This window comes from Python bivittatus, unplaced genomic scaffold, assembly GCF_059951505.1.
Source record: "Python bivittatus isolate LINGU-HERP-01145 unplaced genomic scaffold, Pbiv_v1 ctg000850_np1212, whole genome shotgun sequence".
Lineage (NCBI taxonomy): Eukaryota > Metazoa > Chordata > Lepidosauria > Squamata > Pythonidae > Python > Python bivittatus.
Window position 1 is genome coordinate 39,879,988 of NW_028277112.1, and position 22,063 is coordinate 39,902,050.

Genomic DNA, 22,063 nt, shown 5'->3' on the forward strand with positions numbered 1-22,063 from the left:
TTTTCAGCCAGAGCTGAATTGCATGTATCACAGCTAATTAGTTACTCAGAGTTATCTTGGAAGCATCAACATATGCTTTCAGCAGTCATGAAATATCTTCCTAGGCCAATAGTTCCAAAGATGAAAAGGGAAACACTTGGGAATTTTTTCCCCTTGAAACCTTCTGAGAAACTTAGAATCCTAGCTGATTTTGGCAGAAATAGCTTCCAAAATGCATACTGTAAACCATTTTTAGCTCACTGTTACTCCAAGGAACCAGGGTGCATGGTTCTCTCAGCCCCATGTTAACCTCATCACAATCCTCTGTGGTATGTTAGATGGAGATGTAATGACTGGTCAAAGATCATCCAGTGACATGTGTAGCTGAATGAAAATTAAATCACAACCTTCCTATTCTACTTCAACACTGTACCCACTGTACCAAATTCATTTCTTTCACAGAAATGTGACCCAGCCAGATAAGCCTTAGATTCTTATCCAGAGCTGAACTAACAGGTGTTATTCCACAAACTCAATGGTGCAGAAAATTTGTATGGAAAAAACTGGCACCAAAACTTCTAGTAGCAAAAAACAATCCCCCTGCTGAGTTCCTGCAAGCAGACCACCGGCTCTTCCATTTTCACTACAGAATTAGATGGCCAATTGTGGGTCAATCTAGAAAAGTTTTGCTGTATTGCACTGGATTTCCCTACACTGCTTATTAAAGGAAAGAGAATGGGTATCTAGCTCAGTAGACAGTTAGGTCTAGTTACTTACAATAGTCACATTTAGCAGGTTTGTGCAAGAAGTGTTAGCCAAATGAGGATGGGGTTAGGTGAGCATCCTAAGGCACCTTTAAAGCATTAGGTGAGCCTTGAAACTTGCACCTGAGAACTTGAGGGCAGGAAAGGAATTACTTTTAAGCTAACTTGTGTTGCTCGCTAGTAGCTCTGGGCCCCAATGGATGGCACCTTTCTTCTTTGAACAGGTACAGTTTGGAGGAACCAATGAGATCATTGCTCCTTTTTCTTGGGAGGAGGCTCAGAAATGTCCCTGGGGGCAGGGGAAATAAAATAGGTCAAGATGGCAGCTGCAACCATACAATCAAAGACTCACTTCTTTTTATCCTTGTAAAAAAAGGGTGAGGCTTCAATCATGGCCACCATCTTGTCTTTTTTTTTAACTATCCCTGAGGTTCATCCACAGAACTCAACATATATCTATAGCTATAGCTAATCTAATCTGTCTATCTGTTCTTAATTTCTAGTTTCTAGCAGCAGATATATATTTTTTAATTGGAGGGCAATATTCTTAGCTAATGCCTCAGTAAGAATAAAAAATCTGAGTCTAGTGGAAATCTTTTATTCTAAAAACAGCACAAGCAAGCAGAATGAATAAAAAACACATTTTACCTTGTTTCCTCATTGTGCAGTAACCCGTGAAGGTTTTAAAGTCCCTAGATCCCTATAAACATGCATGAGAAGTAATCAAGAATATGATTTTAATATTTTAATGAAAGCATATCAGTAGGAAGGATCTGCTTTACTTTTCTTCCATTGTAACCATATTCATCACCAGCAGAGATTTAGACAGTCTGTTTTGATCCAACTTGCTTTTCATTCTTGTTCATGCCACACACACAAACCTGGTTCTTCTCAAATGGTCTACTGTTCAGAGGAAAACAAAGCCACCACAAGACTAAGCAGCTTGTGAACAAATTCCAGAAATCTGAACTGGAAGAAAAATGAGCCCAAAACAAACAAATCCCCAAGATCAGTTAGATCTGGTTCTAGTTCATCACGGAGAAAGTGAGCTCTGGAAGCTGCCCAGGTGTAACAACATCTGGCTAAGGCATCCAAGGATGATCTTTTTTCTCAAGTAAAGCAATGAAGATGTATTTCTGCATATTTTCTTCCTTGTGTTTTGTAATATATTGCAAAATAAGTATTTCACAAAAATCCAGTTTAAATTGGGGAAGCTTAAGACTTTTGATCTGATCTGAGTTCTGATGAGACTTGACTGTCTTCCAGATTTATGAGTTGGAATTTATTTACTCTTCAGCTTTCACATTTCTCCTACATTCTAATGTAATTCTTAGCTCACAGCCAGCTACTGATTGTTTTAATTGTATCATTTTAGGGGTAAATACATTATTTACTATTTTTATTTGGTGTGCACATATATCTAAGTGTATACAATATGTGAATTGCACATTTAAATATATATACATTTTAAATGCATTTTAAATTCTGTAGTCTTTCAAAAATGTGCAGAAGAGCAATGGAACAGACTGAAGAGTGACCATAAAAGAAAGTTACATGTATGGAAATAGACTGAGTCATCATTTTTTCATTGAGACAATTCCTGTGCTCCATCCCATGTTCTCTCTTACGGTATAGGGTGTTTTTTTTGGAGACAGGTAATCGAATTTTTTCTTCCCAAATGTATGAATCATGGAGTTGGAAGGAGTCATATAAGTTTTTTAAATTAACTGTATACTTGAAGCAGGAAATTGAAACCTGTAGAATCTACTTAGGCTGCAATTTGACGGTAATAGCAATAGAAACTTCACTATCATTTTTTTTTATTATTATCATTTTATCAAGGTAAGAACACTTCTTCATTTATTTTATTAGATTTAGACACCACATAGGTCCAGCACAATCCTGGGTAGCTCATGATGTCAAAACCAACAAGATAAAAATACAATAACAATTAACAAGACAAGCATCAGCCCAACCAATACACAAACAGAATACTATCTATAGGCTAGGAAAAATATAATAGGGGGACGCGGTGGTGCAGCGGCTTAATGACGCTGAAAGTTGCCGGCCAGAAATGGTCGACGCTTCAGCGGTTCGAGTCCAGCCTTCGCGTTAAACAGGTTGAGCTCCTGTTTCCTCCCCAGTTCCTGTCAACCCAACAGGTCGAAAACTCACGTGAGTAGATAAATGGGTACTCTCACTCCAGTGGGAGGAAAAATGCTGGCGGCGCCTTGCAAAAAGGAGTTGGGAGCAGTTGCCGGTAAGCGCGAAAAACCGCACGCACCCGAAAAGGGTGCGAAGCAACCGAAACCTGCCTCCTGCGCTCGCCAGCTGGGCTCTGCTCTAGGAAGGAGGCTCTGGCAAACCACTTCCGAAAAACAATTGCCTTGAAAACTGCAAGGACTGGTCCAAGCAGTCACTGCAGGGTCAGCAATGACTGAGCAGAGACCAAAAAAAAAAAAAGGAAAAATATGCTTGGGGGAAATCTGAAATCCTAAATAATGTACTAGACTTCTCATTTTCTTCCTACTGATTTTACCTCTACAATTATTGTTATATTTGCCCTGACACAGATATTTGGGCCTGTCCAGCAAATAATGAAATTCAAAACTATTGATGAAGTTATCAAGAGAGCAAACAATACTCACTATGGTCTAGCAGCTGCAGTATTTACCAAAGACATTGATAAAGCACTGACATTTGCAGCTGCACTCCAGGCTGGAACTGTTTGGTATGTATTCTTGGTGCTCTTCTTTGAGCCAAATTGTTCTTGGGAGGGAATTCAATAGTTTTAGCGCATCCACAAAGTTGGCCCTGTCTCGCATCACCAACTGCCGTAAAGTCACATAGTGGGAGCACATCACAACTGATCTTTTACCCTAGGCCAGTGTTTCTAACCTTAGCAACTTTAAGGTGTCTGGACTTCAACTCCCAGAATTCCCCAGCCAGCATTCTGGCTAGGGAATTCTGGGAGTTGAAGTCCAGACACCGTAAAGTTGCCAAGGTTAAGAAGTACTGCTCTAGGCTAATGCAGTCCCCTGAGTGATTAGTTCTAGGCATTTTGTGCTTTCCTGTTGTTGCTTAAAGTTCCATGTTTTCCAGTAATACTTCTACTGTGAACCATTGGTGGGGCACAATAAATAAAATAAACCAATAAAAGAATAAGTGCTTTCTATCATTCCTAATAAATACACGCTGTACTTTGCCCACCTTAAGCATCAGGGCAAAGGTGAGTAGAAAGTCAGTAAATCTATTGATAGATCTCAACATGATCTATAGTAGATTGTTTAGAGGAGGGAACCAGGAGTGATTTGTGGGTCGAATAGTATATGAGTTTGTTTCTGGTGTTTGTCACAAATACTTGGATTAAGTTCAGAGATAGTAGATACTTAGTAGAAAGTATGAGTAAAGATTTAAAAGAGAAATGAAATAAAAGACAACCATTCCCTTTATCTAAATAAAATATAATCTTGCTAGCACAGTTTTGGTAAAATCCAGGTAAAATAAAACCTTAGAGACAAGTGGAAGCTGGAATGAGACTGGAAAGTCATTTCTGGCACCCAAACACAACCAGACCATGCTAAATTTGTGAGCCTTCACGACAAAAACATGTGGGCACTGATCGTGAGACTTGTGTATCTTCACAGTCAGATCCCAGGCGGCCAACCCCAGAGGCAATCAATTTTTACAAATCTCTATATCAAAATCAAAACATTCCCAAAGAAACAGAAAAGTGACACAAACAAAGACCCAAAGACAAAATTCAGCAACTTTTTACAGAAGAACAAAAGGTAGACCATAAAAGAAAGTGGGACTAGAGATACCTAACAGAAATGGCAAGGCTTAAAGTAGAAGCCAAGACGAAACAGAGTCACAGAGCTGTATTCCTTCACCTACAACAGAGTCATCAACAGGCTGGTCTTGCTTTATGAGTCCATACCTGTCCAAGGTTGGGACAAGGAAATAGACATGTTCATTAGAAATGGGGTCACAACTGAGGTCTCTAGGACCAGGCATCTCTATCAATGCAAAAATGCGCTACATTCAAAAAAATTGTTTCCCACAGAATTTTAAAATATCGCAGATTGATATGGACACGGAATTTGGTTGAGGTTTCCACTTAAGGTTGGAAAAAGGAAAAATGAGGTAGCAACTGAGCATGTAAAAGTTCTCAAGATATATTTGTGACAAGATATTTTGTGTGTAAGATAGCGTCAATGAGAGCCAGTTTGGTGCAGTGGTTAAGGCATCAGGCTAGACACCATGAGTTCTAGTCCCACTTTAGGCACAAAGCCAGCTGGGTGACCTTGGGCCAGTCCCTCTCTCTCACCCTAGGAAGCAGGCCATGGCAAACCACTTCCAAAACCTTGCCAAGAAAACTGCAGGGACTTGTCCAGGCAGTCTCCAGGAGTCAAGACTGACTCAAAGGCACCAAAAAAAAAAAAATTGTCAGCCCCACTAGGTACATCAGACCAAGAAATCAACTCCAGAGGAAAGCTAAAACTACTTTTATTGAGAGTGGCTATAATAACAGAATCCTGTAAGTCTGATTGTGCTGTACCTCCTCTTCCTTCTTATAGTTCAGTGAAATAGGGAGATATTTGAACATTATCTGGATGTTCTGGATTTTAAAAATGCCCAGCCCTTTTTGCCTAGGCAAGAGTTCTGCATATCTCCACAAGGTCATCTTCCTTACTCTCTACAGATATTTTGTGACATAAATATTAAGATAAATATGCCCAGTCATTGCTATGCTGAGTAAGCATTTTAAAAGTTATAAGGTTGGGGAAAGTAGAACCAGAGAGAAAGAAATTAAAGTTTCTTCACAAATTTAAAAATCCTATACACAGTTCAGTCTATTATTATTATTATTATTATTATTATTATTATTATTATTAATTTGATTTGTCCCCACCCATCTCCCCACAACGGGGGACTCTGGGCGGCTTACAACAAAGTAAAATCAGAAATACAATTAATTTTATTACTAAATTAAGCTGGCCATTCTACTTATAATTCTACCCCATGCATAAATTGCCTTTACTTTCTCTTATTTTTCTTCAGGGTTAACTGCTATAGTGCAGTCTCTGCTCAAAGTCCTTTTGGAGGATTCAAAATGTCAGGAAATGGACGAGAGCTGTAAGTATAGTCCCCAGACTTTGCTTCAGTTTCTAGAGATTTGTATCTGTATGACACTCACAGAAATGTTAGCATACATAAATCAGTTTTATGATTCTTTGTATTAGAATAATGTGATTGTTACTGTACATTCTTGTTTGCAAGAGACTTACCTTCACACTACATAGTTTTCAGCTGTTCCATTGGGTTTATGAGAAAGAAATACAAGGAAATAGCTTATGTGATGATCAATCATAAAATCTCATTTTATGATATGGTGTTCATGAGCCATTTTTTACTAGAAATGATTTCATTTTTTATTCAGAAGTGGTTGGAAATAATTAAGTGGCATTTTCACCCCTCTGCCTTTGGTGTTACCTAGCCGGGTAACGAAACATTTGCAAGAAAACAACCAAGCTCAGAGAACCCCAAGGACTCCACAATTCAACCCTGAGCTATACATATTCACTTCTATTGGTACAAATGCAACTGCCTGGTTATGTAGGGGAGGAATGACCAAGTAGTACGGAGACAGAAAAAAAGGGCATCTGCAAAAATTACTTTCTTATAAAAAAAAACTGGAGTAGAATACCCAGGAGTATGAGTGACCTTATAGGTTACCTTGCCCAGAGACTGATCAACCCTAGCAGCACTGCAACTTAGTTAAGCTTGCAACAACCCTCTGGATGCTAGAGGCTGTACTGCAGACAGAATTGCCCTCTATGTAACATTGGAGGTTTTTGTTTTCGTTTTTTAATTCTGTGACAGGTAGAAACTCTGCATTTTTAGTTCTTCTCCTTGAAGATGTAGCAGAATTTCAGCTCTTAAATTTGGAGGTTGGGATGAATGTGTCACTCCTAGTATCTCATTCTCTACATTTATATATTCACTTCTACTATTTTGGAAGCAGATAAACAAAAACTGGGAGGAAGAAAAGATATTCCACCTGGGGCTAAATTCATTCTTTCTTTCAGCTTGGCCTTCCATATTCTTTAATTGCAAAAAGGGAGCCAAGAATAGGTGTAAGAAGGCACCCCCTTGCTTATTTGGCAGGAGGAGGCCTTCTTACACCTACTCTTAACTCCCTTTTGCACAGGTAGACAAACTCCTTTTTGCCTCTTCTTTATTCGAAGTGCTGCCTTGTAGCACAGAGAAAGAAAATAAAGAAAGATATGGATCAGGCTTTTGCAATATGGTGGCCTCCAGATATGGGAGTTGAAATTTATTATAATTCCAAGTCACCAATTTCTCTTGTGGCATCTTAAGTAGGTGGAGATGAAATTTATGGAAAATTATTCAACTATAGTTCCTAGGACAGAATTTTAAAATGGATAAGGTGCTATCTGTTCTGGTCAGCTGTAACAGTCAGTCCAAATGAGACATTGTTCACACAATAACTGCAGAAATAGTTTATAACAACTAAATGAAAGCAGGGAACATTAAAGAATAGAGATAGAGCTCTATTCAGAGAAAGCTACTGGTGTGTGGGGAAAAAGTAGGGAGGCCTCATTCCTTTGCTCCTTGCTGCAGTCCCACTCCAAGCCATGTAATTTCATTGGCCTTATAATTTAAGTTCTAAAGTCTTTGAAATCCTCTTTGAAACTTGGTGGGTAAGCCAAAATTGCCCAGTTTCTATATATCATTATAATTATTGAAGTAGGGTCAGCAACAGAAGAAGCATCATTGCCTCTCCACTCCACAAAGAATTTTCATAGTATCTTAATACAGTGGTACCTCGGGTCACGAATGCTTCTGTTCACGACCAATTCGGGTCACGAACAGCTCCGTTCGCAAAATTTTGCCTCCGTTCACGAACGCCAGATCGGGTGACAAACAGGATCTGCAGCCATTTTCCCTCCCGTGACACGTGGTCTCGGCTTCCTGTAGGGAGGGGGACTCTCCCTCCAAGCAATAACTGCCTCCCCACCAGCCTTCAGTCCTCCACGCCAGAAGTTGCGTCGAGCAAGGTTAGCGTTCTCTCTCTTCGTACTGTACTTTGTGTCATATTTTTGTGGTTTAAAAAAAAAAAACATATGGTTCAGAACGGATTAACTGTAATTACATTGAACCTTATGGGGAAATTTGATTCGGGACGTGACCAAAATCGGTTGGCGACCAAATTCGGAGGGGTCAGAATGGATTAACCGTATTTACGTTGAACCTTATGGGGAAATTTGATTCGGGTCGCGACCAATTCGGATCACGACCAGAGTCGCAGAACGAATTAAGTTCGTGAACCGAGGTACCACTGTATTTGATGGGATTTTGATGGTCTTGCATGAGATTCATTTAAAAATCCTCAATCTTATGAGATCTTGCTGAAATTTGGGCTGGAGGCCTAGCACTCAGGCCACAATCGGAGAGGGTACAGGTTCCTGTTCCCTGAATTTAAAGCAACAGCAGATACGGAGGATATGGCCTCTCTTGTGATCAGATCCACCAGGACACATGAAAAGATCAAATACACCGTCAGACAATGTTGCCATCTTGCAGTAGTTGCAGCCCTTAAAAAAGAACACAGCAGTCTGGATACAAACTTCAAGAACTATTCTTACGGTATTTCTCTTTTCTTTCTTTAAGGGGAGAATATGGCCTTCATGAGTATACAGAAGTCAAGACAGTCACAATCAAAATTCCACAGAAGAATTCATAATGGCACTACAAAGCCATGTCAAATGCTAGGCCAAACTGCAAAAGCCGGTTGTGTTGTGAAATGCTTTGTAGCAGACTATTTTCTCTGTTTAATTTTAATTTCCTTTTTATATATCTTTAACAGTTTTGAACAGGCATTTAGAAAATTTGAAATGATTTCAGTTAGAAAAAGAAGAAGGAATATCTTAATGCCAGAATCAAATTAACAGTTTTCGAACCTTATTAAAATTTTATTTGCCCATTTAAATAGTTCTGTAGTGCTGTGCAAAATAAATGGTTAAAATATACATTTACAAAATTTGTTTACTGTATTCTAGAGGTGTTAGTTTTCTGTTCTTTTGTATGAGCTTGGCAAAAGTACTTATACATGGCTATCAAATAAACAGTTTGCTTTTGCTAATGGTTTCCTCTTGATATCAGTCTTGTGGTTCATGCTGTATTTCTGAATCTGCTCATATTACAGAAGTATTCTGGATATACATTTTATTAAACTTTTCTCTTTTTTCCCCAACTGCAATTGGCACATATCAACAAATGCAAACAGCGCAGTGGTTTAATTGTTAAAGGAACTTCCAAGATTGTGTAATGCTATTGATGGACTCTTGCGCTGGCTCAGACTACATTTGTCCTCTGTTAAATCCTAGGGGAATCTGTACAGATGCCAACTTTGCTGAATTCAGCTGGACTTATCATTTGCATGAAAGAAAGACTGATTATATAATTACAGTTGGGAGTCCCCTACTACTGATCCTAACCACCACCACCAACCATCAATTTAGATAACCAATTGGTACAGAGAATAAGAATCTATTGGAGAAGGAAAACGTGTGGTATTCACATTGTTTAACTCTAATTTTAATAACCTACACCTGATATAATAATTGGATTATAATGTGGTAATCCAACAAGACCAAGAGGGCCACAAATTTCTCTTTGTGATGTAACAGAATGTCTTGAGGTCAGAAATTTTTTTACATCTTACAAACCCTCAGGATGTAGAGGAAAGAGGGAATGGCCTTGAGGGACAGGAGGAAGAACCACTACCAAGACAACAGTCAGATTAAAGAGGACTGAATCTGGGGCAGGAATATCACCTGAGTAAACATCTCAGACAAGCCCCTCCCTAGTTCTCATGAAGATAAAGGGAGGAGGGAAGAAGCACCTTCAGGCTTGCAAGATGCTGTTACTATAGCTTTACAATAAAAGTAGTACTGACCTACATGACATTGGATTCCTAGTCTAATCTACCTTGAAGGGCTGACACAAGGGTGCTCAGAAGCATCACCATAATTTGGTAAATATAATCTTAATTCTAATGCAAATGGAGGGGCAAAAGGCAGAGTGTCATGTAAATTAGTAAGAAGGATATCAGTCAGTTCTGGGAGTTCACAATACAATGTGCAAGAAAGAATGAAGATGCCTCCATTTTTAATTCTAAAAAAAAAAAATCCTTCCAGACTGCAGCCTTGGGGAAGCACTGGCCCAACAAACATACAGCAAGCTTTCTTGGAAATAATTATGTATTTTAAAAATCTGTACCTTTGATAGCAGCCTGACATTGCATTTTATCAGCGAAGTATTTTTTATCATTACTTAGTCTCACTTCATGAAAAGCATTGAGTACCTCCGGGTGCTTTTTCCCCACTTCAGTTTCTCCATGCACCTCCATTGATAACAAAATATTATTTGCAAACCCTAGCCCTAATGCAATGCAGATTTCCAAAATCTCCCACTCCTCATTTCAGCATATCCATTTTCTTTCCCTTGTTTTAGGGATGAATGAAACATTCATTTGTGGGCCATTGTTTTCCAAATGGAAGATCGCTTGTCATTCCTGCCCCACTTTACTTCTAGCTTCACAGGAAGAGGAGCCCTCAGATTCATCAGGCTAACACTATAGGTTGGTACTTGCTTGCTTATTCACTTATTTAATCAATTTAATTACCATATCTTATAGCCACTATACCACACACTGGCTGAAAAATGAAAATATGAAAAGGTAGAGAACATTGAAGGGTTCAAAACTGTTAATAGGTAGCTATCTGCTGTGGCTTATCATGCAATATTGTAGATTGATTGGTCTGAATCCAAGAAAAAAAATCAGGAAATATTTCCAGCGTTGAAAGAGGTAATTTAACATTGGCCATTAATACTACAGACAAATACACGCTTTAGGTTTCCACCCAAATGCCATCTAAGCATACATTTTTCTCCATTGGAGCCAAGCCCAGCTCTGTATTAATCCAATGTGCTGAATTTGTCCACAGATCTTGCCAAAACAAAGAGATACACCTTTTGCAAACTCTGAATCCAGGGCAGCCTAAGAGTAAACATGTTTAGCTTTGCTCAGAACCATTTGCAATCTGCCTCAATGCAGAAAATCAGAAAACCTGACAGGTACTACAGGATTGCTCCAAAATTAGTGTGAGATACAAATAAGAGAATTTTGCTAAACACTGAGCACAAAAATCTTCTGAAAGCCAGCATGGCTAGCAATCTATAAAGTGCCCAACCATCTGAGAAAAAAGTTGCAAAGCTGAAAAGAAAACAGATATTTATTTCCAAAGAATCTTGGATGACGTAGTAACTATGTTGTAGCCATGGGATGTCTGTTGATAATTTTCAATTTGTGCATATCTTATAGGTATTTGGAGAGGGAAAACTTTCCAAGCATACTCTTAACCCTGCCTGCTCAATGACACTTAGGAAGAGTTCATAAATAGAGGAGAAGATATACTAAATCATAAATTAAGGATGTTTTGTTTTGTTTTGGCTGACTGTGATGTATGAACCTACCCATCATGGCTTAGTGTAAAATATGAATCAGGTCACTGTTGCTTGTTTAGCAAGCTTTAACTGTAAAACTCTCAGCTTATTGTTAGGTATAACATTATCAAAGCCTCTATAACTGTGAAAATGTGATTGTGGCACTTCTCAACAAGGGCATCTTCAGCAAGCCGAAAGGGCATCAAAATGATGAGGTGTCCATATTGACATCATGATGCAAATGCTTCCTTTAAGCGCTTGTGTTCTAATGTCTGACACAATTATGTAAGTTAGGGTTAAGGTTGATAAGTGAATGTTAGAATTCTTAGTGAAACTGATTCAGTCCCTACTAGTTCCCTTCCTGAATTTGGAAGCAAAGTTTCAGGGATCAGTCAGGCTGATGAAATTCAGTGTATGATGGAAAGAGGACTAACCACCTTTTTATGGTCTCAGTTGCTGCTATCAAAATGCTATCCTTCCTCACAAGAGGAAGGCAACCTGCAGCCACTCAGCTCTTGCTGGGCTCCAAATATCAGCATCCCAGCCATGCTGGACAATGTGAGGGCTGTTGGGAGTTGTAGTTCGGCATTTTATGGAAGGCTGCAGATTCCTTAGCCCTGTTGTACATCACTGAGCGGAAATGAAGCTTAATGAAACTGTTTATGTTGGCTTCCATCTTTCCTGGATTTCTGGGATTGTATTCATTTGCTACCCTTACGGGGTCTTGGTGTACTTTGGATAAATCATTCTACCCTCTCTCCACTTAAAATTCTTGAAAATATTCCCTGTAAGAATTTCCAGTTCAGCCTTCATTGCAAGTAATTTGGCAATGATGAGAATGTGAGTGATATAAGCAGATGAGTTCGATACAGCTTTTTGATAAGAAATACAGAGTTACTGCTAATTTTCCTAATAAAGCTGTGGGGCTAAGAAAGACAGTACTGATGGAAGGCGAAAATGCTTGGAGAGAAAATCTAGAGGCCTATTTTTAATGCAGAAGGAAAGAATGAAAGGTTTCAGGGTACCGCAATCTCTGCAGAAGTCTTTTCAGAATGAAACCCACAGGGTTCACCGGGTTTCACCACCAATGAAGTCATTAGGGACAACCTCTGAATGATGGAAAAGCCCAGTTTCTGAGAGATAGGAATGAGCTTTGGGTAGCCACACCTTGAGCAAACAATTGCTCAATTGTGACATAAGAGTCCTCTAAAGGATTCCTTTCACCCAAAGCCTGAAATTGGAGCCCTGTCAGAAGGAATGCAGGAAGCTGACAGGTGCCCAGTGCTGCACCCATGCTTCTTGCCACACCAGCTGGCTCTCTCCAAGTGGACAGCACCCAGCAAAATGCAGCCTAAGCACATTATGAAACTCTTCCACAAGCCCTTCACAATAAGTGACAGACAGGTGACCCGTGCAAACTGTGGCAACCAGCACCACAAAAGATATTGTTCTTTCTAACCAATGCAACCCCAGGACATACCTGCCAGTAACTGGCTGGTGCTTGTTTGTCTTTGCCCAGGAATGAGCTGTGACTGTTATCTTTGGCAGACGGGGGACCTCAGGAACAGGGCCGAAGACTGAGTTGCTCCTTAGTCAGCCCACTGAGTTGCAGCACTTCTGGGCCCTTCCTGGCTCACGGGGTGAAACACTGGGCTGTTTCATAAGGTTTCCAAGGCCCTGTTAGCCCAAAGCCGGCACTCTAATGCCTGAGAGAGAAGAAAGCAAATGGTGCTTCTCACTCACCTGTCCTAGGTACATACCTACAGGAGTCAAGTTCTTTTGGTGCCACACATGCTTCTCCTGCCTGGTGGCAATAAAATGCAACAATAGTCCTTCACACCAATGCCCTAAATTAAGTGGCTGAGGCAACCAGCTCACTTGTCTAATGAGAAGGCTAGTCCTGCCGATTTCAGGACTGCTTTCAGCACATGACAATAAACTAGGCATTAGCCCATGATCACCAGTGTCCCTGAAGATCTATAATTGGGGCCAACCCAAGCATCTGCTAACAAGAAGATAAATTAACTCTGTATACCAGGTGATATATAGAGGGCAACTCAACAGAACATACCCAAATGTCCCTGAAGGCACTGCTGTGGCCTGCAACAGCAAACGAAAGAATCTCCCTGTGCCTCATGTAAGTTTCATAGCTTTGTATGGAAATGTATCCACCTACCTGGAAACAAAGACAAAGGTAAGGGGTAGTATAGAGCATGTGCAAAGGGATCTCAGGAGCAACATCACCCATTTTCCATCATCCTGAGGCACAGAGAACAGTTGGGCCTTTCCATATTTGTACTAACCATAGCACAAACATGCCTTGGCATTTCGTCATGATGGTGGCTTTATCTTGACTCAAGCCCATGTATCCTTAGCTGTGCCCGTGTTAAAGTAGTATTTTCTTTCCTATTCTCACACTCTTCAAGGGCAGTCTCTAGATATTGATTGATTGATTATTGTACAGTTATAGACCAAACGTTAACATGGAAATCAAAGAAGGAAGTTGAACACAATTTTATGAAAGGCATAAATCATTTTAAGAAATCCAACTAAATAAATCTTTGTATTTCAAAATCTATTCTATAATTGGGGCCAACCCAAGCATCTGCTAACAAGAAGATAAATTAACTCTGTATACCAGGTGATATATAGAGGGCAACTCAACAGAACATACCCAAATGTCTGAACCTCAACCTCCCTGCATATGCCTTGGCATTCTTCAAGGGTAGATTTTCAAATCTCACCATACTCCTTGAACGTGGAGCAGAAAGAATATTGTAATAATATTTGGGGATGGTAGAAGGACGCTACAAAAGTCACTGTAGTGGTGGTATAAAAAATTAGGATTGGCATTTTGTAATTTGGAATCAAGCACTTTCTATTTGAAGTCAGTCAAAATATATAAAATCTGTTAGGCTTTCCAGCTGTAACTGGAAACAGAAGCAATATAGACAGGCTAGGGATCAGCAATGGTATAACAAATTTCACTCCTGTTGAGTTTTCTGTTATTATAAGATGAGTGGAAACACTTTAACTCAGTAATGGGGAAAGACCCTCTGACCGGATGGTCAGCCTAGATTTCAGGGCTTCTCTTGAATGCAGGAGGTTTGAATGTATATAGGGATATCTAAAAAAACCCATTCTACAGATGCTATTCTATGGTAGATAAGCACAGAGTTCAACTTTGCCTCTATAGGCATTCTCTAAAATTATTTGGCACTGCACAGGTTAAAGCGATCTGAGAAAAAGTCTGCAGACAAGAACAATCCACAGTGTCTCTCTTGCTTTAAACTCATCAGCCCAACACTTCTTAAAACAGTAAACTTTGGATGGACCTAAAATTATTTATTTTGAAGGTGAGACATTTAATCACAACACTGGACCAGACACCTGGCAAATGTATAACAAATAAGAGGCCAAAATGCGAGATTTTGCAGAGACAAGAACCCGTGAACTGAAAAAATCCAGGAACAAGTTAAATATTTAAAACTAAAAATCTTCATTGTTTAACTAAAGCATTGTGCCCATAAATAGAAAACATCTGTTTAATTTTAATTCATTACATAGTGATAGGGATTCAGTTGCTATTATGAATTCTGAATTTAAGAATATCTCCTCACTCACAAGACATACAAATTTTTTAAACACAAACAGTCTATGCAATGACCACTTCCCAGCTTTTTAATCTAAGTTTGCCAATCCTAGGAAAACCAACCAAATTCAAAGTGAACCAGCCCTGGAGATTTCTTTCTCCCTAATAAATACATGCATGTGTATCTGTTGGAAGCACTTTTTAAAGGACTAAAATAATAGTTTAATTGCCTGTAAAATATAGTGCTCATTTTTTAAAAAGTAACTAAATTCCCACCCCTCACTCTGTAACACACAAACCATGCTCACAGCAATTCAGAAGTATTTATATATAGCCATTTCTCCTTCTAGCAGACAGAGCAAAAAAGGAGAACCAGAAGAAGAAAAGAGGATGAAGATGGAGGGAACCAGTGGCTGCACTGGGAAACAAAGAAAGAAAAAGGAAACTTTGCAGGGGGAAGAGGAAATTAGGCAGGGAAGTAAAGAAAAGAGCAAGAAACCCTGTTTGGGGGTTTGAAAAAGGGTTCAAATTCACCAGGCAACCATTTCACCCAGAGAATAGCTAATGTTCAAGCTAATCCTTAGCAGTATCACTGCTTTTCTGCAATCTGCAACCATTTGCATCTGCTCTCTATGTTTTGTTTTCATCAGCATCTTACTTCTCTTCTAGTCATCAAAAATAAGACTGGCCCCCAGATTCACTACAGCTACCATATCTGGGCTGCAAAATGTCAGATGGCCGCTATTTGACTGCAAAACGGTGCAGAGAACTAACCAATTAAATTAAACTCATTCAATGAACTAAAGGTAATGTTACTATTATATTCCTTATGTACCTAATAACTTTCCTCATTCTGTCTCATTCTAAAGCACAGTTTGGTCATCAATAGACCTTTGGAGGGTCTCTGGGAACCCTGTCTTTTTTTGAGGGGCGGGCGGGCTGTGGCCCTTGATCTGCTTGTCTGCCCCCAAACCAATCATATGATCCTGGTTGGTAGCTCCAAGGGGGTTTGTAACAGATGAGCCAAATGGATTCACAAGATGAATTCCCACAAGTTAATGTATTCCCACTTCACAATATGATTATATTTCTTTCTTTTCTATTGAGGTATGAAGTAGCTTGTCCTAAAAATATTGAGGAAAAAAATCCTGGCTTCCTCATACTGTATGTATTGGTGAGCAATATGGGTTCTCTCCCTTAAAAAAAGAAAAAGAGCTAGACCAGTGTTGTCCAAACTTGGCCACTTTAAGATGAGTGGACTTCAACTCCCAGTTATATACAGCATGGCTGGCTGGGGAATTCTGGGAGTTGAAGTCCACTCATCTTAAAGTGGCCAAGTTTGGACAACACTGAGCTAGACATTGAGTAGTTTAAGACAGTGTTTCTCAACAGTGGCAACTTTAAGAAATGTGGACCAACTCAGCATGCTGGCTGGGGGATTCTGGGAGTTGAAGTCCACACTTCTTAAAGTTGCCACTGTTGAGAAACACTGGTTTAAGAGACACTGGGGACAGGCTGGAGAGGAATGGTTCAATGGCATTCTTTAAAAAGCCATCTGAACCACCCCATACCCACTTGTGTTGGTCTGCGGCACATCAGTAAGACAGCAAGAGTTGCACATTTAGGCAAAACAATATAGGAGGAGAATTGTGTTAGTCTAGGTTAGCATAAAATCAGAAGGACTCTGGTAGCGCCTTTTCTGACAATCATACTTTATTAAAAGGCATAAGCTTTCATGAGCTGCAGCATGATAAGTTAAGCTCTGCCCTCTGGTGGGGCCATGTTTCTATTACATACAGAAAAAAATCTCAATAAAACATGAATCCGCTTATTTCTTTAATAGTCACTTTCTTAAAAGGGTAACCTTTTCTTCCTAATTTGTAAGAGTATTTTTGTATGTGTTATTTTGGATTCCTGAACTAAAGAAAAAGGACAAGGAAGAAAAAATAAATTTTCAGACCAAAACAAAAGTAACTTCCTTTCCTTAGTCTTTATGTGTTCATTTACTATTAATTTTAAAAACTTTTATGCATCATTTCCCATTCCTGGCTCTAGGTTGCTTGCCTAAGTTTCATGCAATAAATATTCTTAAAACCTAGTTAAAATTAATCTGTGCACATCCGACTTAAGCACCTTGAATTGGACCAGGAAAGTAACTGGTAACCAGTACAGGTGATTCAGAGCAACTGTCCTTGAAGACAGTTAAGTCTTTAGGACCATCTTCAAGGGCTGCTCCTCCAAGAACACATTGCAGTAATCCACTTTTAAGATGTGATCCCCATACACTGAAAAGCTCATTTCCCGAGCATGCGTGTACAGATTCTTTTAGAATAGAGAAGCATTTAACAAAATGGGATGCCATCTGGGGGTATCACATTGGCAACCAGTATTGTAGAAGATGATTATGCAGGAAAGAGATCCTTGTTGTCAAGAGTTCTTAGCTGCATGGAACACCTCTGGCTACAAAACAGGTTCTCCCATATAATCCATTCATTTTTAATTTATTAGGTAATTTATGCCTTAGATACTAGTAGCTTTCATCTGCTCAGCAGTTACATTTCCTGGGCAGTTTATCAAGTTACAGTTGCCTCTACAGGCAGAAGACCTTGAGCAGAGAAGATGTAGTCAGCTCCTGCTCCCTGCACATAGAGATATCGTGAAAAGAAGCTAAAGGGCTGACATAGAGGTATAAGGAACGGCCTTGGAGGACAGGAGGAAAAGCCATTACCAAGACAACAGTCAGAGAAAGGTGGCCTGAGAAACAGGCCAAGAAAGTAATGTGAGCAAACGACTCAGATAAGCTCTTCCCTTGTTCACATGAAGGTAAAGGGAGGGAGAGGAAGCGCATTCAGACTTGCAAGATTCTGTTATTATAGCTTCATAATAAAAGGACTACTGTCCTACATGGCATTGGTTTCCTAATCTGGTCTGTCTTGAAGGGCTGACAGCTAATGTTTCACATCCTGGTAAAACTGACATGGGTTCTAATTTGTTTTCTTTTTTTAATGGGGCTTTCCCTTTTTTTTTTTCTTTCAAAACATTGGACAATTTTCTGGATTCAGTATAGTGCAGGAGATGATATTTGGAAGAAAGGAGCATCAGGAGTCAAAAATTCCCTCCATTCATCAACCCACTTTTGGAGCCAATTCTCTGAAAAACAAAATAAAAGGTCTTTTCCTTTTTTGGTAGAATTGATCTGCATGTATTTCAGAATCAAGCTAGCATGGACCATCCAGATTTGAGCGTTGCTAAAACTTTAGATTGCAAACCATTGCTTATCTTTGCTTCACAAACAATGTTTAAGAATATAGAAGAATACAGTAAGACAAAGAAAGAACAACTTTGTGCCCCTTCTGCAAGACAAGGATCCTCAAAGAGATTATGGCAGGCAGACACTTTCAAAACCAGCAAACACACAGCACCCTCGCAGTTAGGTCGGCATCAGAGTTTCATCCCATGGAGGTTTCTGACTAGCTTATTTAGGTTCTGAACCATAATTAAGCATGCCTGCTTTGCAATGGTCTCATCTCACTACATTTTACAAAGGACAAGAGGACAAATCTATCTTATCCTGGAATGCTTTCCCTTCCTGCAAGAATGAGACAATCAAGGTTCAAGGCTGAAGATTCCTGCCAAGATTGAGACCATGAAAGTTAAGGAGTCTTTGTTTGTACCAGGTGGCAATGAGACAGAGTTAAGGAGTATCTGCTTCTCAAGGTTAATTGAAATGTAGGTGAAAAAGATCATCCTCCTCTATGCAGGTACAGGGCAGAAACAAAGTATGACCCAAGTATAACCCTTTAGAGATTATAATGATGCTTGCTTAATTCTGCACTATATATGGAATCATTATTTGAAAATATAAAATCATGTAGAGTTCTAGGTACTATGCACCTAAGGGGAAAAGATACATATCGCTATCCAATTCCTCCCCATTAATATTCCAGTGGAACCACCAACACTACAGAACTGTGATATTTTAATGTATATATAAATGAACTAGAACTGGGGTAGGCAGTGAGATGATCAGGTTTCTGAAGGGCTGTAAACTATTCAGGGCTATAAAATCAAAAGGGGTTATGAAGAGTGCTGGAAGAATCTCTCTAAACTGTGTAATTGGGCTTCAAAGTGGCAAATGCAAATCAGTGCAGTATAAAACACTCCACGGTGACACAAACTTTACCTATACATTGATGGAATCTGGACTGGCAGTGACTGGCTGGGAAAGGGATCTTGCAGTGATGAATAATTCCTGAGATAAAAATGTCAACCCAATAGGCAGCTACTCTACCAAAGGTAAACTCCATCCTTGAGAACATTAGAAAGGGAGCTGAAAATAGAACTGTTTTTTAGAATATTGCCCTTACTCAAATCTATGGGGAGACAACACTTGGAATGTACCATTCTGTTCATTGCAGTTTAAGAGACGAATCATGGAGTTGGAAAACGTGCAAAAAGGGGACAACCAAAATGAATGTAGGGTTCCCCTATGAATACATTTGGGAACCTTGGCTTGGAATGAAGAGAGTAAAGGGAGACATGATAGAGCTGGATAATAGATGGCATAGATGCAGAGATGTACATAATGCTATTATGCTTCCCTGTGTTAGAACTCAAAGATCCATTGAAACCAAATTTGGGAGACTCCAGCCCAATAGAAGAATTAGGTTATCAATGGCTATTTGTCCCCATACTGGCTGGGGAATTCTGGGAGTGGAAGTCTACACATCTTAAATTTGCCAGATTTGAAAAACATTTGCTTAAATGCTGGTTGTTGAGAAACAGCAATGGATGGAGATTATCACTCTCCAGTTCAGGCTTGTGAGCTTCCCAAATGCATCCAGAATATGACTCAGAAGGCTGGACTAGATCCATGGCCTGATCCACCAGGTCTCTTCTTGGATGGTTCGTGTCAGCTATGTCACCTCTGATATTCCTGCTGGTTATTCCCGCTGGTTATTCCTGGATACTTTCTCTTACACATTTTTCAATTGCGGCATTGCAAATAGAACTATGGAAATGTGTTGCTGGGAAGTTTTTATCATCAGTAATTTAGAGGTGGTCCTGCCATCCTTGGCTGAAAACCTCCCATGGGTGGATTTCCAGGATATCCATTCATGCCTTTGCCTCGAGGAACTGGTGCTCGTGTCACTGCTATGTGGGGAGGAGGCACAAGACCACCCCCTTGTCCTTTGTAGGGAGAAGGAAAGTTTCCACTGGCAACGCCAGATCTTTCTTCCTGCTGTTGGGATGACTTTTTCTTGGACTCCTTCTCTCCTTTGTCTTTATCTGAAACAAGTTTTGGAAAGGAAAACGGATTTTTAAAACTCAGCATAAGAATGTGAATTCCTAACTGAAGCCTTTCCCAAAGTGTCTTGTGGTTCCTTGTGGCATAAGTTCATGAGGACTAGAATCTACCTCATCAAAGATATATTTGGAGAGGTTTCAGGGTGAAGAAAGTATTGTGGCATCCACAGAAAACAATCAGTAATAAAAATTGCTTTAAAGTTTCACTTTGCTGTTCTGCCTTTAGATCAGAAACCCAATTGAGTCTTTTCTTTGAATGAATGTTGAAAATCAGAACTAAGGGAGCAGGTTTTGCTGTTTAATGGAAGTTCATTTAATTTGAACAGAATTGTTTTAGTTTTTAAAAGGCAAATTTGTACAATTATACAAAGCTGTAAAATTACATAAAGTACAATCAACCACTAGCATATTAAAAAGCAGAGACGTCACCTTGCCGACAAAGATCCGCATAGTCAAAGCTATGGTTTTTCCAGTAGTAATGTATGGCTGTGAGAGCTGGACCATAAAAAAGGCCGAGCGCCGAAGAATTGATGCCTTTGAACTGTGGTGCTGGAGAAGACTCTTAAGAGTTCCCTGGACTGCTAGGAGGTCAAACCAGTCAATCTTAAAGGAAATCAACCCTGATTGCTCATTGGAAGGATCGATAATGAAGGTCAAGCTCAGATATTTTGGCCACCTAATGCGAAGAGAGGAGTCTTTGGAGAAGACCCTGATGCTGGGAAAGATTGAAGGCAAAAGGAGAAGAGGACGGCAGAGGATGAGATGGTTAGATAGCATCACTGAAGCAATGAGCATGAAACTGAGCAAACTCAGGGAGGCAGTGAAGGACAGGAAGGCCTGGCACAATATGGTTCATGGGGTCACGAAGAGTCGGACACGACTTAACGACTAAACAACAACAACAACAACAATCAACCACACAAAAGGTAGGTTTCTGTCAGGACCTCAACCAAGGCAAGATGTTACAGCAGCTGGGGATGAAACAGTAGAAACCTTAGCTATTTTTAACATAGAAATGGATAACGGGTGGTATATGGAGGTATTCATTTATCTATTAGATTTATATCCTGCCTTTCTTATTTGAAGGATTTAATGCCACATTTCAAAAGAAAAATATCCTCCAAAATAGCAAAAACTGCTAATATCATAAAATACCACTTTATGCTTACATGAACATTTATATTTTTATGAAGAATGTTGTATACAGGAACAGTATAACATGAGAAAAGGATAAACCTCAGCCTAAACCACAGGTGCAGAATCCTTTTTGTCCTTTTGGTGTTACATCCGGGGCAAATAGTAGGTACTGTAAGGCCAGAACTAAAACTAAACGTAAGTATAATTCAAATGAAATTAAATAAATATAGTGAACATGATTGTCCACCTCCCATAAATTTAATAATTTCCCACTCTGATATATGAAATATTTCAATTTGCTGTGAGTTTTTGCAGGGCTCCAGAAGCCAAGATTTGGGGAGAGGTGCAGTTTGCCCTAAATGAAGTAGGGGGAAAAAATGCAATCAAGAAAGTGATTAACTCTTCACCCAAATCAAAGGCAGATTAATAGAAAATGGGCCTCCAGATCCAAATTTCAAGGACAAAGTAGCAACCCATAATCCATGTATCATTTGCAGCCACCAAGTACCCCATTTGCACACAAGATGACTAAGGATGACTCCTTGTATGAACAGCTCAAAAGCTCTATTGGAGTAGTTCCAAAGTTCACACATGTAGAGAAGATGGACATTCAACAGGATTTTTCCTCATCAGGTATGGAACTGTAGATGGAGAAAGGTCAGGACTGACCCTGCTGCTAGATAAAGTGATCCCGTCACCTCAGGGGCCACATAAGAAGAGAGGGAAGCAAAATGGAGAGAGTGCTATA

At 39.6% G+C, this 22,063-nt stretch overlaps 1 protein-coding gene across 1 annotated transcript in view; it reads left to right on the forward strand.

The window, feature by feature from the left end:
- ALDH1A1 (aldehyde dehydrogenase 1 family member A1) overlaps positions 1-8,927 on the forward strand; it is a 40,737-nt gene extending 31,810 nt beyond the window's left edge. Inside the window, exons 11-13 of the mRNA XM_088130386.1 lie at positions 3,317-3,474; positions 5,808-5,882; positions 8,442-8,927. Coding sequence (XP_087986512.1) covers positions 3,317-3,474; positions 5,808-5,882; positions 8,442-8,514 — 306 coding nt within the window. The 3' untranslated portion in view covers positions 8,515-8,927. The remainder of the gene's footprint in view (positions 1-3,316; positions 3,475-5,807; positions 5,883-8,441) is intronic.
- The last annotated feature ends 13,136 nt before the right edge of the window (positions 8,928-22,063 follow it).